This window comes from Lissotriton helveticus, chromosome 1_1 (assembly GCF_964261635.1).
Source record: "Lissotriton helveticus chromosome 1_1, aLisHel1.1, whole genome shotgun sequence".
In the NCBI taxonomy this organism is placed as follows: Eukaryota; Metazoa; Chordata; class Amphibia; order Caudata; family Salamandridae; genus Lissotriton; species Lissotriton helveticus.
In genome coordinates, this window is record NC_136057.1 from 901952041 (window position 1) to 901971148 (window position 19108).

General features: G+C 48.3%; 1 protein-coding gene across 1 annotated transcript in view; it reads left to right on the forward strand.

Annotated features, from left to right (window-relative positions):
- The window catches only part of LOC144771275 (uncharacterized protein C3orf20 homolog), a 315600-nt gene that overhangs the window by 286911 nt on the left and 9581 nt on the right, over positions 1 to 19108 (forward strand). Inside the window, exon 10 of the mRNA XM_078655868.1 lies at positions 17211 to 17312. Coding sequence (XP_078511994.1) covers positions 17211 to 17312 — 102 coding nt within the window. The remainder of the gene's footprint in view (positions 1 to 17210; positions 17313 to 19108) is intronic.

Sequence of the window (19108 nt, forward strand, 5' to 3'; positions counted from 1 at the left end):
GGAGCACGCTGGAGTCGGCTCCAGTGTTGCGAGAGTCCCGCATGCCTTAGCAGACGTGCTGCAGGGGCTGAGCGGCGGTGAGTGAGGGAGCGGAGAAAGCCTTAGGCGATCCAATTGGGAGATTTGAGGACCAGAGGGTGCCTGAATCTATCCCCCATAAAAAACTTTGCTAATATTTCTAAGCGGGATATGCCACGCTTGACCCTAAAATGGTACCAACCAGGGAAATGCCACCAGTGAGGGAGGATCCCGATTGTATAAACTGGATCAAAGGCATTACTGAGTAAAAGAATCACAGAACAAGAGGCAAGACAAATTGTAGAGTCACGGGCTTAAACAGATCCCCATAATCATCGCTCCTTACCTGGGGCATAGCGAGACCTGCTAATGCAAAGAGAGGTAAGGCCGCGGCTTGCCTGACTCTAAAATGGCACCCAGAATCAATATCTGCAATGTCTCTATGGGGGCCTATTGAGGACTAATTTCTGATGAAGTTCAGGTTTCTATTCACAACCCCTCTTCAGTTTCACTCCTGCCAACAGGACTATAGATGAGGACAATGGTTTGTCTCTCAATTCTACAGACTTTGGAACGGTCACTTGCATCTCTGCTCTCTCCACTCTTTTTTTTTTTTTTTTAACATTTTTATTTGCATTTTGAGTAAAGCTCAACAGTACAGTCATGCATTTAGTAACGTTCACCCCTCTATTCCCTGACCCTCCTCCCCGCAATGGTGAGCAGTTGGCATGAAGTAGCTCACAAGGTTGAATAAGAAGGTTAATCGCAAAGTAAATTGTTCTCAAGCGTATCCCCCCGCTCCTCCAGCAGCACCATCATATCTAATAAGGTAGAAAGAGATTCAGCCATCTCCCAACCCTCCATCTAGTCCATGATACTGTCTCCATTTGGACCAAATCCTTCGGAACTTCTTAGGGCAATCTCTAGACTTGTAGGTCACCCTTTCAGCTGCCATGTACATATCTAACCCGGTCCTCCAGTCTTGCACGTCAGGGGGAACCGGAGATCCCCAGCATCTCGCTGTCCCTTTTAGCCACTACCAAGGCTAGAACCAAAAAGATCGTGAGGGGGCGTGGTAGATCCATGTCGTTAGACATCCCCAGTAAAGCTAGCTTGGGCTCCTGTGGGATTGGTATCTCCAGTATCTCTTGCAATTCCAAGAAAATGCGTGTCCAATAAGTTTGAATCACCTCACATGACCAAAAGACATGATAAAAACCACCACCCACCCTGCGACATCTAAGACATCTGTCATCCTCCGTTTTCCCCATCTTATAGAGACGAACCCTGTCATAATATGTTCTGTGCAGTACATTGTATTGAATGAGGCGGAGCCTGGATTTTATCGCCACTTCTCTGGGGTGCATTAACACCATTTCCCAATCTAAGTCCTCAAAGACCCCTACCTCACTCTCCCATGTACTTCTAAGCTTCGCTAGGTCTCCCAACATGTTGTTTGTTAATGTTTTGTAGGTGAGTGAGACAGCTTTTCCCTGGATTCGTTCCTGTAAGAGTCTCCCCTCTAGTGGTGCATATTCTGATAGTTCTAACAGGCGTACATTTTGTGTCTTCCAGGCATGGCGGAACTGGGTATATTTAAAAAACTGTGTGTGTTGGAGTCCAAAGTCAACTCTCAGGGCCTGGAAGGATTTCAAGTCTCCATTGGCTATTACATCTCCGACAGTAGAGATGCCGATGTCGTCCCACCTTTTGAAACCCCTCAGTTTGTGTATTTCATGTAGCCACACACAATGCCATAGTGGTGTCTGTCGAGTGGGAGTCTTAGCCCATCCCGTTCGCTTCATGGCAGCAGTCCAGGCGTGCAGCGTTATCAGGGTTGCCGGAAGAAGTGAACGACTAGCAGGGCCCCCGTATAGATAGTGATAGATATTGTAAGAGGACAGTTTATTTATTTATTTATTTATTTATTTATTTATTTTAACGACTTGTAGAGCGCCTGGTGACCCGAAGGCATCCCCGCGCTGTAATGATTTTGATATCCAGATGAGATGGAGGAGAAAAAAGGAAGAAAAAAGGGGGGGGACGTTATTTCGGAAATAGAAGTGTTTTCAATTTTTTTCTAAAAATAAGATAGCTGGGTTCCAGTCTGAGGGTACGGGGGAGTGAGTTCCATCTGGTGGAAGCTTTCACAGAGAAGCGTCGGCCACCAGTGCGTGTTTTTTTAAATTTGGGGATGATGGCTAGATGTTCATTCTCGGACCGCAGGGATCTGGGAGCTATATAAGGCGTTACCAGGTCGCTGAGAATCGGGGGGCCAGCTCCATTAATCAGTTTGTAAGCCGTGCACATGGCTTTGAATTCCACCCTTTGACGCACCGGGAGCCAGTGCAGGGCTTTGAGGGCAGGTTTAGCTGACACTCTGGAGGGAAGGTTCATGAGTAGTCGGGCTGCAGCGTTCTGTGTTCGTTGTATTTTGGCCAAGGTGGCCTCAGGGGCACCCAGGTAAACCATGTTACTGTAGTCCAGCCGTGACAGTATTAGCCCTTGGACTAGGAGTTTTCTGGAGGTGGGCAGGAGTAGGGGAAGAATCTTGCGGGTGGTGCGCATAAGCCCAAAACAGGTTCCTGCAGTTTTGGCCGCTTGTGTTTTCATTGATAGCTCGGGTTCTAGCCAGACTCCTAGGGTCTTAATTTCTTTTTTCGGGGTGGGAATTTCCCCGAACACGTCTGGCCAGGCTGATGGGGGGATGGTCACCCATTGCTTTCCCATGAGCATCACTTCGGTCTTCGACCCGTTTAATTTGAGTGAAGATTCACACATCCAGCTATAGATTTTCGTGAGGCAATTTGCCAAATTGTCTGGGTGATCGTCTAGTTGGGATAGGGAGACGACCAGCTGTGTGTCATCCGCGTAACTCACAATTTTGATGCCGAAGGGTGTCACCACGTCTTCAAGGGGGGCCATATAAGCATTAAAAAGCGTAGGGCTTAGAGATGATCCCTGGGGGACTCCGCTCGTGAGGGGGAGGGTGGACGAGTGGTGATTGCTGTCCCATACCTGGAACGTGCGCCCGGCAAGGAAGGACTCTATCCACCTGAGCGCCATCCCGGTGAGCCCTGCTGCCGCCAGCCGTTGGAGGAGGACACGATGGTTGACTGTGTCGAAGGCTGCACTAAGATCCAGGAGGATTACTGCCACTGACCCTCCTGAATCCAAAATGCGCCTTGCCTCCTCGATAACGGTCAGAAGGGCGGTGTCAGTGCCATGACCCGGGCGAAACCCAGTTTGGGATATGTCGTTCCAACACGTACGTGGGATGATCCGCCGGAGTGTGTAGCCATTCATTTATTGGGATCAAGTGTTCTGCCCAATAAGATGCCTCTAGATTTGGTAGCGAGATTACGCCACTGTATTGGTGTCTTTGCAGTGTGGTCAGCGCTATCCTAGGGTGTTTTCCTAACCAGAGAAAGGACCAGAGGTCCGAGTGGAGTTTACGTAGTAGTGTCGCCGGGAGGGGATAATACTCGTTTTGTAGGGCGTATAAATACTTGGGGAGGACAATCATTTTATACATGGCCGCGCGGCCTAAGAGCGTGAGTGGCAAACTTTTCCATCTTTCCATGTCCGCAGCAGTGTTTAACGTGACCCTTTCTATGTTTTTCTGTAGCGAAAGCGTCTTATCCAGGGTGATATAAATTCCTAAGTATTGGAAGCCTTCAGAAGTAGTAATTAATTGTCGTGGCAGTGGTGACCTGTGGCAGCCCCCCCCTGGGTCATAAAGAATGGATTTACTCCAGTTTATTGTGTACCCAGAGTGTTGACCATACGTTTCCAGTTCCAGAAAAAGTTCTGGGATGGTTGTGACAGGTTTAGTGATGTATAGAAGTACGTCATCTGCATAAAGGGACAACTTCTCCTGGGCCAAATCCGAGTCCGATAGTTTAAATCCACTAATTACGGGGTTTTGTCGAATCCGGGAGGCCAGGATTTCGATGGTAAGTGTGAATAAGAGAGGCGACAGGGGGCAACCCTGACGGGTACCCCTCCGGATCTGGAATTCCCGAGACAGGCTACCATTCTCTCGTACTCTGGCTCGTGGTGCGGTGTAGAGAAGTCGAACCCAATTTCTAAAGTTAGGGCCAAACCCAAATTTTTACAGCACCCCTTCCAAAAATGGCCAATGAACCGCATCAAAAGCCTTCTCCGCATCGAGGGAGAGAAACCAATGTGGGGATTCTCTGTCTTTTACCTCTTGCAGCCAATTGTATGTGCGGCGAAGGTTGAATTTAGTGGCCCTGTCAGGTAGAAAGCCCGTCTGATCTAGATGTATCAGGTCAGGTATCACAGACCGCAGTCGCATTGCCAGAACTGTCGCAAGGAGCTTCACCTCGGTGTTCAGGAGGGAAATAGGCCTGTATGACGCACACTCCTCTCGTGGCTTACCCTCCTTATAAATAGGGACGATGATTGTCGTGGACAGATCAGTGGGGAGTTTGCCATCCTGAAATACACATAGGAAGAGATTTCTCAGGTGCGGAGCAAGGATATCTACTGTGCACTTGAAGAATTCTGCCGGGAAACCATTGGGCCCCGGGGTCTTCCCCGATCTCAGTCTAGAAACGGCCAAAGAGATATCTTCCACCGTGATATCGGCCTTCAATGTCTTTATAGCCTCTGGGTCTAGCGTGGGCACCTCAGTCTGGGTCATGTAACGAAGAGCAACATCGCAGGACCCCAGGTCTCTGGCAGTGTAGAAGCTCTCATAGTGGGTAGCAAAGGTGTCAGCAATGAGGGTATCGGTGTCGACGAGTTTGTCGTCTGCCGTTCTAACTCGCTCTATCCAGCGTGCCGCCCGTTCCTTTCTGCCGAGCCACGCCAGTAGCCTACCTGATTTATCCCCCACGTCATATAGACGATGGAGGGTGGCCAGGTTCTGAGTCTTGGCCTCGTCCGTCACTAGGTCCCTATAATGTCGCTGCGCGTCTATGAGTTTCCGCAATACCGTGGGGGACTTCGTAGCTAGGTGTTCCCTTTCTAGGCCTAGTATAGTCTCTTCCACCCTTGCCACCGTGCCCTGGAGCTTCATCCGTTCCTCGCTTAGTCTGCTCATTATCCTGTCTCTCATGACGGGTTTTAAGGCTTCCCAGAGGGTGACTCCCGAGTCCACTGACCCATCGTTGTCGGCCAAATAGACACGTACATCAGCCCGGATTCCTTTTAAAACGGCAGGGGTTTTAAGGTTCCAGGCGTCGAACCGCCAAGCGGTCCCAGCCTGCCGTCGGTTCGGTCCCACTTGTACCAATAGCGGCGAGTGGTCCGAGATTCCTCTCGCCTTGTAATCTGCAGTAGTGCCTGGGGTCAAGTCCTGCCTGGACATGAAGATGTAATCTAGCCGGGAGAATACCTTGTGTGAGGCTGAGTAGAAGGAGTATGTCTGTTGGTCCGGGTGTAACCATCTCCAAATGTCAGTAAGGCCAATAGTGTGAATCAGCTGGGCCAGTGGGGTCTGAGTATTTGTGGGAGGTGGCAACCCAGAACGGTCTTTCGCCCTATCCATGACATCGTTGAAGTCACCGCCCACCAGTTGGATGGTGTCTGCCGATTCTAGGAGTACGTTGGCTAGTGTTTTAAGTGCGTTAGCCTGGAGTTTGGGAGGCGCATATACTGATATGAGCGTGTACTTGCGTCTGCGCCATGTTCCCTGAACCCCTATACAGGTCCCCTGTGGATCATCCCAAGTGCGAGTAATGCAGAATGGTGAGGAGTTCTTTAAGATTATGGCCACCCCCCTGGAATCCGTAGTGTAGCCCGCGTGGGCCAATACTCTATAGCACCCTCTGGCTAAGAAGGAGCAATGCGATCCCTTCAGGTGTGTTTCTTGTAAAAAAATCACATCTGGTCCTACTATTTTGAAATAAGCGTTGACCAGTCCTCTTGCTGCCTAGGCCGTTCACATTCCAAGACATGATGCTAAGGTTACGGTGGTCGGTAGAGTGTGTCCCTAGTGCCATTCTGAGGTATCAGTGCAGTAGTGTGAGTGATTCCCAAGGCATGGGCGCAGAGTGGTGCAATCAAACGCATGACTGTATACAAGCAACTGTCCCCCCTCCCCCTTTCCCAACAACTTCCCCATCCAACAGTGTGAACGACCCAGAACCCCCCCACCCCCACCCCACCTTCTCCTCCCGTCCATCCCATACTCACAACCAGCAAAGCACAGGACTTCCAGGCAGTAGAGGTCTATCGCCCACCCTCTCACCCTCCCAGTTAACCTAACACCAGGGCTTCAGCCGCAGTTATCCCCGGCTTGACTGTCCACTTAACGACAGTGTAGGGGAACCCGAGCCCTAAGGGCCCCTAGGGGTGATAACCCAGCAAACAAGTAACAATAACTTCAGTGTATAAGTAGAGGGTAGCAGGTGCAACTTGCGTGTCCTCGGCAACGGTGCACTGCCACCCTGGATATCAGTGCCATAGTTCGTCATGAATGGGAATCTTGCGTGTCCATGCCATGGTCATCTGTGCCTCCCGTTGCTCCTTGTTCCATCTCACGGATCGCGGCCACCAGCGGATGCAGTGATCCGTCCATTGAATCTTCTAAGTCTGACATATGCTCATTTTCAGTGTCTTCCTTCCCTTCGATGCTAGGGTGGGCCAGACTGCTGACTCTGGATCCCGTTGCCGTATTCCCACTCGAGGACGCATTCCGGTCACTGTCGCCCCTGCGGGCCGCAGGTGGCCTCGGGTTTGTCGACAAGAGTGAGTGACGTTGCATTCTCGGGATGTGAGATCTCTGTGTTGTCGTCGGGCTGTTCCGGAAGTTGGCTGCCGCCATTTCAGAACGGATCTTGCGGCCCTCCTCCTCAGCTTCTCGGAGCAGCGGACGTTCCTCCAGCCATTGCCAGGCCTCCTCAGGGCGATTGAAGAAGAGTGATCTGCCTTTAAACAACACCTTTAGTTTAGCCGGAAAGAGCAGCATATAGGATATATGAAGGTCACGTAGTTTTGCCTTGACTGAGTCATAGGAGCGTCTTTGTTTCTGCACATCCTGGCTATAATCCGGGAATATCATGATAGTGGTATGGTCCAGTCTGAGCTCCCCCTTTTTTCTCGCTTCTCTCAGAATGAGATCTCTGTCCGCAAAGTTAAGGAAGCGGGCGATGATCGGACGTGGCCGAGCCCCCTCCGGCGGTTTCATGAGCAGAGCCCTGTGCGCCCTCTCTATTATAAAACAGTTCGAAAAATGGGCCTGTGGAAAAGTCGAAGTTAGCCAGTCACGGAGGAAAGCTGCTACGTCAGAGTGTTCAATTCCTTCTCTAAAGCCCACGAAGCGGAGGTTGTTGTGCCTCACCCTGTTTTCGGCATCATCCACTCTCCACAGCAGTTGTCTGTGGGATGCTTGCAGCTCGGCCATATCCTTCCGGAGAACTGTAAGTGAATCTTCCGTCTCGCCAATCCTGTTCTCAGTGGTGGTCACCCTCTCTGTCAAATTCCGGAAGTCTTGGCATAGTAGAAGGACCTCCAAACCCACTTCGCCTATTTTCGTCTCAAGTGCCGTCCTGGAGCTCTGAATATCCGCCCTGGAGGCCTGGATCGCTTCCATGATGATGGCCGTGTCCATGCGTGTGTCGAGTGTCGCAGGAGGGGGCTCCCTCTGTGACCGCGTCGTAGCATAACTATCCATAGTTTCCTGTCTGGCTGGCCTTGGCGGGGGATCTCTTTTCCCCATGTCCAGGCTTGGTCCTGGACAGGGGTCTCTGGTAGCGGCCTAAAAATCTCGCGGGGCCCACTCCCAACTGCAAGGCAGCAGCGCGTCTGCGCAATTCAGAAAGACTGAGGCCTCCTCTCTCGCAGTGACTGCCAGGGTCCGTCACACCCGCACAGGCAGTCCAGGAGCCGGGGATCAGATGGTCTCCTCTGGGGTGAAAAGCTGTGGGCAGTCCCTCATATGACGGGGATCTGGGGATTCGGGCCCTCCGGCAATGGGGCGGAGGTAGCGGCCGGAGCACTGTATGGAGTATGGGCGCTCCTCCTCGCCGTGCCCCACTCGATTTTCAGGGTCACAGTATGCCCTCAGCGTGGACCCAGACCCGGGTTGTACTCGTGGGTGTGAGGGGGGGGGGGGGCGCAGGCACACTCACTCACCTGCAGTGCTGCCCCTGGTGCAGTTCTCGTTATCGGCCAGCCCTCGTCTTTGGTGACGGTGTTGTCTCCCCAGGCCCGGCGCGAGATAGGAAAGGCTCCCGGCACCCGATGCGGGAGGGGCTTTCCCCCTCCTCGTCCCCTCGGCCGCACCGGCGGCCCCCCAATCCGGCAGTAAGTAAGGGTTTTCCCTCAGTGAGTCCCCCGGAGCTCCTCGTGTCTACGCGGCGGACTCCTCCCCTGACAACCAGCCTCGCCAGGCACTTCTCTCCTCCGCTGCCGGCACTGCTCGTCTTCCCCCTTCCGGCGGCCACTCACCGGGGATGAAGCGAAGGGAGCGGGTGTAGGGCGTCGGAGCTCCTCTTCGCTAGGCTGGGGAGTCTCCCGATCCCGCTGGTGGGGATGCTCCGACCACAGTACTTCCCCGAGCCGGAGGACGGTCAGACTCGGTCCGCCAGTACGAGCCTGGTCGCCATCTTGGGGAAGCAACCCCGCTCCGGAGCGTGATCTCCTCTCTGCCAAATACCGTCCGTGGGTGCCCGAGCGGCACAGATCTTCAGCAGCTGGAACGTCGGATGACTTTCCCCGTATGTTTCGTGTTGGTGGGTAGGATAATTTGGCTAGGATAGTTGGCGGATCACTGCAATGCACCGGGAGCCGAGCCGACGCACGCCCTACTCCTCCATGCTGCTGGCCACGCCCCCCTGCTCTCTCCACTCTTGACCTGGGGGTGAGTTGGAGCACGAGGCGGTCTGCGCTTCCCTGTAACAACGGGAATGTTGCGTTGATTAATCTATGACGATGCCCCCTGGGCGGATACCTTAACTGTTCGTACTTACAGCGGTACCTGTGCAGCCTTGGCCGATGCCCTGTGGAGCTGTCCTATGCAGCTATAAAGGAGTTTGGCTCGGGCTCACCCCCTCGGCCGGCACCTACCCAGCCGGACATCTGACACGGTTTTCTTCGTCTGCCCGCTTTGCTTTCCTCCCCTCCACCGGGTCTTGGCTATACTATGCATTAATTACTCATATTATTGTGTAATCTCATGTTTTTTTCCTATGTCTATACTTGGCTCCTGTAACTGATGTAATTATGTAACTTGTAAACCGCTGATCCTCATGTAAATCGCTCTAATACCTCCAGGTCTAGCCAGCATTATATAAAACTTTGCAAATAAATAAATACATGTCTCTTCATGTTGCTGAGAGGTAGAGTTGCTATAAGTCTACCCAACAAGGTCAATTGACTGAATAGAAGTTGAGGTAATGAGTGTTATCAGGATGAAAGCGCAAGATAAGTAAAGGTGAGATGAGAAGAGTGTGTGTTGTTTAAAAGTTTGGTGATTGGGTGAGAATTAAATGCAGTGTTTGCTGTGGTAAGAAGGCTAGCAAGTTTTCCAAGCTGGTTTGGGTGAAGGACATCTGTGATTGCGTGGTTCTGTTGGATAATGGTGAAGTGTGGAATAAAGGTAAAGTAGCTGTAGTGCCAGAAGTTGTGAGAAGGGAATTGTGTGAGGTAAATGAGAAGAAAGTGGTTGATATTATGAGAGTAGAAGGTGGTGAAGGGACCATCTTATTTAACTATGGGTAGTCGCCTCTCCTCGTGGTGCATTTTGGCAAGAACAACCGGTTTTTTACGTGTATATGGATATTTCTTAGTTGAGTTTGTTCTCTTGTAAATAGTTTGGTTTCATTGTTGGAGATGAGGGAAAGGGAGAAATGTTGGATTGTGGTATTTTGTAGAATCTAGAATGTGTGAATATCATGAAATCTTTAGGTTCCAACCTTGACAATTGAAAAATGCTGCTAGATAGGAAGCTGCAGATCCATATTTGTCTGTATTTCAATAAAGAATATAATCCCCTCCTTACTTTGTGGGATTCTTTAGAGTATTGGTTTAGCAGTTATTGCTTTTTATAGGTGACCTCTGTAATGCTAATGTGCATTTCCCATGTTGCAGGAACCTGTCATAATCGAAAACTTCTCGAACCACAAAACATATTCCTATAGCTGGCTATACCAAGCAATGCAAAATAGCTCAAAATATTCTATATACACTCCATAGATTCAAACTGTGTTTCATCAGATCATTGAGAGCCAGAATTACAGAGATTGTTAAATGGTACATCATAGGCAATATTAAGATCTAGGTTATCCAGAAAGACTTCCTCTTGTCTTTAGATAGCAACGCTCCTGTCGCGTAGAATACTCTGCGACCAGTCAAAAGGAGGATGTAGTGTCTCCATCTCTCTTATACAATTCTCCTTCCCCTGGGTCTATTCCGAACAATCATATTGTCAGTGGCTTCAGATAAAGGTTGAAGCAAACATTGATCTAGTTGGATATGGATTGCAAGTTTGGTGCATTCTGACAGACAGCACAGGCGTAACAAAACTTGCGTTGGGGCCCCCCTGCAAAGTAAACCCCATCTCTACCCACCGTAGTGCTATTTATTTATCAGTTGCCTGTGGTATCTGATGTCAGCCCCTTCCAAGTGAAAACCTCCATTCCCAACATTAGGTAACGGAGAGATAAATTGGAACTCCCTTTTAAAATATGCCGAGCAGAAGACACCTGTAATAAGTGGAAAGAAAAATGCAGGAAACGAGAATGAGCTGTCCCTGCAAAAGTGGGGCCGTTAGAAGGTGTGCACCATGTGTCATGTAGTGGAAAGATCATTTCACAATCCATATACTCTCAAAAATGTCTCTTTTCCCAAATCGGCTATGAAGTGTGCAGCACATATTATGTAATGATGATTATGCTTGTTTTAGTATTTCCCATAAATCCCTCGACTTCTACGCTATCCCTCTTGAGACCTTGAATCGGTATGTTCTGCATTTCTTTTTTAGCACAAACACCATTGCGCCTCAGGGCGCAGGTAAAGCACTCTGTCCACTGACATAACTTGTGGGATCTCGAGGAACACAGTTGCAGCCCCTCTGGATTTATCCTGCTCTGAGTACATGCCAAAAAAGCTCTGTGAATAGTCTGTGATACCAAAGATCCCCCCTTCAAACCTATTAATGACGGGAAATCATTTTGCGTAGAGGAGGCTACTTTGGTTTTTGTTGTGCTCTAAGCAGGCCTCTGCTAAATGTTGTTTTGAATGATGGCTCATGTGGAGACTTTAATTGGGTTACATTTATGTTGCCTTACGCCAAAACCACAATTCAAAGTTTTGTCAGCTATATTTTGTAAACATTGAAAATGTTGACCAAAGCCTGCAGATAACACAAGCATTGGCAAAGCCAATAGGTCTAGGCAATGCCCGAGCTAGTGGCCTTGTCAATGTGAATGTCTTTTAGCCGTGTTGTTTAACAGCACATCTGCTATGCATCATAGCATTTTTGTCAGTGACTTTCAGCCATGCTGAACAGTTGTTGTGCTGCTAGACAACATGGCTAAAAGACATTCACATTGACAAGGCCAAGAGATCCGGCATTGCCGAGATCGCTTCGCTTTTCCAGTGCTTATTCAATGTTGACCAGGTCTTGCTGAACAAATGTGGAAGTGATAGTGAGAAACAGTTCAGGAGCTTTGAAGTGAAATGAGGATGTGGTTTAATGACCAGAGCTGCTGATCGGGAAACGTGGGATCCAAGTTGAAATCTCTGGGTTGGCTGAACAATATGTGATTCTGGGAAAATCACTGACGCTTCCACTTGACTATGACAATAAATGTGTTGTTGTGTAATGTAACTGGTGAGCACTCAGTGCACCAAAACCATGGGCTGGTGTTAGCACTATGGCAAGATGGAGAATGGAACAAGCAGGAGGGCATGGGGACACGGGCAAGCAACAACGAGGGGGCGTGGGACAAAAACCTTAATTGAAGCAGGATCAGCAACAAAAATGAATGTGTCATTGTGTAATGTAACTGGTGAGCACTTAAAGGGCTCCAATACCATCAGCTTGTATTTGTGCTATGGCAAGGCGGATGATGGGGCGAGCGCCCCAATACCATCGAATTATGCAACATCAACAAAAAATAGTGCTGTTTGTGTGTTAATAACTTAAAGCAATACATCCACTTATGTACACATGCATGGATTTTAGTGGTATGTGTTTATGTGTACAAGGGAGACGGTCTGAAAAAACAAGCACTCCAATGGAGGGCTTGAAAGCAAATGAAAAAATAGCACCACAAACAAGGAGCAGTGTAAGGAAACACGTAGTTGCTCCATGCACTATGGGAGGGTCAAACACATGAATAGGGCATGCCATGACGAATATCATCAAAGAAAATGAGTGATGCTGAAGTTTACCAATGGTAGTAGATGTCTCTTTAAGACAGCTCATGCTTTGACTAGCCATGTCCTGAAAACTGAACACGCAGTGACATAGACAATACTTTTGGCTTTTCTATACATAACAGTACATAAGAAAAAACTGCAAGTTAATGCTGTATTATTTGATACACATTGTGTTATTGGTGCACATGACAAAAATGCTTAGGACCATTACTTAGCCCATGATACAGAGCACAGTAGTGAATGAAGTTACAGAATTTGGCTTTAACGAAGATTAGATCTGTTTCACCATGCAAATATACCAAGCATTATATTATGAGTGCATGCCAACATTGCCGAAAATCATAATGTATTGTGGAGAGCTCTGTTATTACAACACTAGTCTGCACTATATCTAACATTGAACCAAATGAAATGCAACACTTTGGCATTTTAATAATTTAAGTTATAACATTTTGACATTTGAATTTATCACCCTTTGATCTTTGTCAGACCTTCTTCCCCCAATTCAAGCTAATATTGTTTTCTGCACAGAAACAAGGTGTTTGCATGTCACGGTTGACATCATAGGAAAAAAGGTGTATGTTGGCTGCTGCGATCTGGAGATAGCACATAAGCGCGAAGTCAGCCAAACTTCCAAAGAGGAGCGATTGCTATGGTGCAAATGTCCAGGTTTTCAAAATTTGCTCGGAGATCAATGAGTGTATTGAGTGACATGCCAAAGCACTCTAGGTCCTTGTGATGAGGAAACACACATTGGCAGGACAGAGTAGGACTTTCTGTAAGGTATGGTAAAGATATCGCTCAACACATTTTCCTAACAAGGGTGAATATATTTTGACAATTTTAGAGATCCGGATGACTTTTCCTGCCAGGTTAGCTGGAGGTCAATTACTAATTCTAATGCACTCTAAACAAGATCATTAAGGAGTCCGGGAATAGCAGGGTTAGAACATGATGATGGTGGGACGTAATACTGACAGGGATGAAGGTGGAAAGTGTGCAAGCGCTGTGAGATGGATGAGGGACAGGATACTGACCGGGATGGGGCTGGGAGATGAAGGACCCAAGCACCATTATGGATCAGAGGATGTGGGCCCAAGATACATAAGCCAAAGTGGATGAGGATTTGCGGTCAGTGTTATAACAGGAGGTAGGCCACTGGCCACGATTGGGTTAGGGCAGGCGAGTGATGACTGAGCGTCATGATGGAATGGGATTCAGACAGGGACCGGGCGTGTGACCCACACAACAGAATGATGAGACTGAGTGAGCGAGAAATGAAGGGAAGCAGTAAGGAAAAATGGGTTTGGGGTGGGTATCTGGAAAAATGCAATGAGCTATCAATCAATCAATCAATCAATGACACTTATAGAGCGCGCTACATACCCGTAGGGTCTCAAGGCGCTTGGGGGAGGGGGGGTGCCGCTACTGCTCGAACAGCCAGGTCTTCAGCTTCTTCCTGAAGGAGAGGTGGTCTTGGGTCAGGCGCAGGTCGGTCGGGAGGGAGTTCCAGGTCTTGGCGGCCAGGTAGGAGAAGGACCTTCCTCCTGTAGTTGCTCTTCGGATGCGGGGGACGGCGGCGAGGGCGTGGTTGGCTGACCGGAGGTGGCGTTTGGGAGCGTAGAAGTTGATCCGGCTGTTGAGGTAGCTCGGGCCTTGGTCGTGTAGGGCTTTGTGTGCGTGGGTGAGGAGGCGGAAGGTGATTCTTTTGTTGACGGGGAGCCAGTGGAGGTCTCTCAGATGTCCGGAGATGTGGCTGTGTCGTGGGATGTCGAGGACGAGTCTGGCTGAGGCGTTCTGGATCCGCTGGAGTCTCTTCTGGAGCTTGGCGGTGGTACCGGCGTAGAGGGCGTTGCCGTAGTCCAGTCGGCTAGTGACGAGGGCCTGGGTGACGGTCTTCCTGGTCTCGGTGGGGATCCACCAGAAGATCTTCCGTAGCATGCGTAGGATGTTGAAGCACGCCGAGGAGACGTTGTTGACTTGCCTGGTCATGGAGAGGGAGGAGTCCAGGATGAAGCCCAGGTTGCGTGCATGGTCTGTCGGTTTGGGTGCGGTGCCCAGGGCGGGAGGCCACCAGGAGTCGTTCCAGGCGGAGGGTGAGGAGCCCAGGATGAGGACCTCCGTCTTGTCCGAGTTCAGTTTCAGGCGGCTGGTCGTCATCCACTCGGCTACCTCTCTCATCCCTTCGTGTAGGCTGGCTCTGGCTTTGGCGGGGTCGTTGGTCAGGGAGAGGATCAGCTGGGTGTCGTCGGCGTAGGAGATTATGCTGAGGTTGTGTTGGCGTGCGATGGCCGCGAGGGGGCTCATGTAGACGTTGAAGAGGGTGGGGCTCAGAGAGGATCCTTGAGGGACGCCGCAGATGACTTCGGAGGCTTCTGACTTGTACGGTGGTAGGCGGACTCTCTGTGTTCTTCCGTCGAGGAAGGAGATGATCCATTCCAGCGCCTTGTCCCGGATTCCGACGTTGCTGAGGCGCTGTACTAGGGTGCGGTGGCAGACAGTGTCGAATGCCGCGGAGAGGTCTAGGAGGATGAGGGCCGCTGTTTCTCCGTTGTCCATCAGGGCTCGGATGTCATCGGTGGCGGCGATGAGGGCGGTCTCGGTGCTGTGATTGGCTCGGAAGCCGGACTGTGAGGGGTCGAGGGATCCATTCGTCTCGAGGAAGGCGGCCATCTGCTTGTTGACGGTCTTCTCGATGACTTTGGCTGGAAACGGGAGGAGCGAGATGGGGCGGTAGTTCTTGAGTTCGGTGGGGTCCGCTGTTGGTTTCTTGAGTAGAGCGCTGAGTTCGGCGTGCTTCCAGCTCTCAGGGAAGGTGGCGGTGTCGAAGGATGTGTTGATGATGTCTCGCAGGTGGGGTGCGATGACAGCGTCGGCCTTGTTGAAGACGTGGTGAGGGCAGGGGTCGGTCGGTGATCCGGAGTGGATGGAGTTCATCGTGCGGATGGTGTCTTCGGTGCTGATCGGGGTCCAGGCGTGGAGGGTGGTGGTGGGGGGTGGTTGTTCGGTCCTGGTGTGCGTTGGTTGTTTGTTGAAGCTGTTGTGTATGTCCGCGATCTTGTTGTGGAAGTAAGAAGCGAGGGAGTCCCAGAGGTCTTGCGATGGGGTGATGTCGTTGTTTCCTGCGCTGGGGTTGGAAAGCTCTTTAGCTACTGGAGCTAACGGCTGAAGAGATGCTTGAACTTCAGTTAGAGATAAAGTGACTGCTGTGCAGCATGTCTGAAGGATTGATTCACGAAAATGGTCGCAATGAGTACACAATTTGCACTGCTGCATGATGCACAGCAACGGATGGAGGAACTAAATGCGACGTTTCGTGTTATTTCCTGATAAGCCCCCTCCCCATTCTTGCAATTCTAATTTAATATTTTGTCCAAAGAAAACTAAAATGCCTCTATATAGCACAACCACAAATCTATGCTAGATGCCTCTGCGACCCACTCTATCCTCAAATAGTCCATATTTGGATCTCGTTGAAAACGTTCTTTCTTTTTAGTAGGTATTCCTGGTAAAAGTACTTCCAGATTAAATTATTTGAGCCATACATTGGTTTCAAATTGGTGACAGTGGATTGCGGAAATAGTAACTTTGACTCACCTTTGGACACCTGGAGTTCTTAGTGGTAATTCATGGAAATAGATGAAAACCGATCTGCTAGTGTCATCTTGGGTTGCTTATGTAACAGAACATTGATTTAGCAAAACACAGGGAGGAAAGAGATGGACCGAGGCTGGGAGAGATGATTCTTAGGTCAGTGAGGACACTTATTTTTCACCTAGAGCTCTGTCAGGGCAATGGCTACCTCTGCCCCTATTATTTGTTATCCAACAACATTGATGAGTGGATTGAGTGTCTCCTGGAGAAATCCATACGTGTAACGTGTAGCTATCTGCCTTGAAGTGTACCTAACCAACAGGGAGCAGCGGAGTGACACGAGGGCGCCAGGAAAGGGTTGGACAAGTGCGCATTAGCAGAACAAGAGCGAGTCTCTTGAATTGTGTTAAACGTTGTTCCTTTTAGTGGTAACCTATCGCAGTTTAGATGCCTACTATAAGTGAACTAATTTGCAGGTAAGAGGGTACTAAAGATAATTGTAAAAGAAGAAAAAGTATTCTGAAAGTGCAAAAGGAAAAGTGTCAGAACTATGAAAATGTCACCAAAGAGTAATGGAACTATTTAACAGGAAACTCAGGACAGTGTAATTCAGATCCTGTCAGTCACCACTCCTTCAACCCTTAATCTGAGCGCAGTGTCTCATCTCAATGCTTGAAGACCACTTAGCTTCACTTTAACCCCACTGCTCTGAGGTCTTCATATAGCCGGAAGGGAGGGGGAAGAGTCATTAGCACCTCCATGGCACATACTTCAGACAACACACAGCTCTAAGCCTGTTCCCAAGACAGTGAAAACGGGCACTTGAGATCATGTCAAATGCAGCACCCACAGTGTAGTATTTGTATTACATGTCTTTAGGCACCTCACCGCGGCTCAATACAATTAAATAAATAGCGCCAAGCAGGCCACTGCGAAAGGAACTTTCTGAATTAAAAACAATGCCTTAATTTGCTCGTTAATTACACAGTTTTAGTCTTCAATTTGCTTTTGTTCTTTGGGTTTGGAGAGACTTAGGCCTTATTTAGAGTTTGGTAGAGGGGAAGCTCCATCACAAAGTGTACTACAAGTTCAATAAAGCCTGTGTCGCTTAGAATACAGTGGCCATGATACCAGTCACGCTTTGACGGAGTATCCCATCTTCCAAGCTTTAATTATGGCCCATGGTGTCTAAAAAGTCTGTGTTTTCACCTCTAGGCTAAAGTTTATCTTTTGTGTTTCAGTCCAGGGCTCAATCTTCCATCTTCACTGGCCACAGATACCAAGATAACTCAACTGGAAGAGTCCGCACCAGACGGCGAGCTTACTGCAATGACTACTGACAGGTAGCAAAGATGCTTTCTTAAAAGTGATCTGGGTCAAGTCAAGCACGGTGTAGATGTCCTTTGAGGATAAAAGATTCTGGCAGGGCATCAAAAAAGGCAACATTTCCTATTACAGACAAACGTTTTTTAAGCAACTTGTGCCCGAGACCTAAATGACGTTTTAATATGATGTACTCTACAGAATATACATTTAACTATGTATTCATACTATTTGATGAATGTGAGGAAATGATCGATTGAGTACTTAATATTATGCAATAAAAAATTAGTAGTTTCCAATTAGACCTGCAATATTTGACCCCAAGTGTGTGGTGCACTACTTTAACACCCTCTAAAACCTTTAGAAAAACAGACTGATCGAGGTCCTTTGATTCAGTGATTTAGAAGTTCACTTTAAGCCACATAAAAACATCTGACGTGCAATAATTTATTAGGAGTTGTTTTATTGGTCACAATCTCATGGTTAGTTTCCAATCGAAACTTAAATTCAATGGTGTGCTCAGTGAGTCGGAGGAAAGGTGCAATTTATGGCACCCGATAAAATGCGACGTCTGACTCATGGGGTGTGGAATTGATCAGATGCGATAAATTGCCCCTATTCTGCATTGGGGGGGGGGGGGGGGGAATAATAGGATGTCGGTGCTTAGTACACCAAACTCCACTCGCAGAGAATACAGTACACTTTCCTCCTTTGCAGTCCCGGCAGGTCGGACTTGCTGAAAATAAATGTTTGAGGACGTTAGCGCATCTAGTAATTACAGGGTCCACATAACTGAATTCAAACCCCTGCAGAAAAAAGGGGTGGTGCATGGGTCATAAAATTCTAATCCTTTTATAATAAAATAAAAAAAATAATTGGGTGGGGGCGGTCAGAGGGTGAGAGAAACAAGCAAACAGAGTAATCATGTTTATTGTTTCAGTAATGCACATTAATAATTGAAGCACAATATTGCACACATTATTTCATACTGTTCTTTAATATTGTAAAGGCAAATTCCCTACTTATAAGTTGAATTCTCAAGTAACAATGTAATTTTTAAATTTATAAATATTGTTTTGTGAGTAGTGTATATTAAAGATGGGTTTAAATCTGTTAGCCAAGACTGATTTGTTCTTCTAATCCTATTTGTTAAAAGTCCTGTTTTGTCATTTTTTTTATCTACCACGGGTGCCTGCATAAGGTCAGATAGTTTGTGCAGAATACAGGACACATGCAAAGAGGAATAAATGAGGAGAGATTAAGATATTTCTCCTTGTTACACCAACTTCGGGTAGGCGCACCATTTTGCAGCAAACCTGCAATGACAAGTTTTTGTAAATATGAGTTTGTGTCAAAATGGGTGAATGCACCGGACCATCCATGCTCAATCCATATAACACAAGTAAATATATATATTTTTACAAATCCACTTTGTAAATCCCTACACCAATTTTGTCCCAGGGCTGCACCAAAATTGTAACAAACCAGATGCACAATTTTATAAAACGTGGTCCAGATCTTGAGCCATTACCTGAGCCTATTTCATTAATGGGAATTTACTAATGACAAAGCCTGTTATTTCAGGAATGTTTTCCCCAACCACTAAAACGTGCATGTGGCTCTCTGGAAACAAAAATCTTTAAGGAAGCCTTGGAGCGCACAGACACAACCTTGGGAATCATTCCCCTTTGTCGGTGGGCTCCTTCTGCTCGCTTGCAAGATGTTCCTGCTACCCTTCCCCTTTCCTTTCTCTAAACTACATTACACTATGAACTATTCATGGTGACATGTTGGTACTTTATAATCATATAAATGA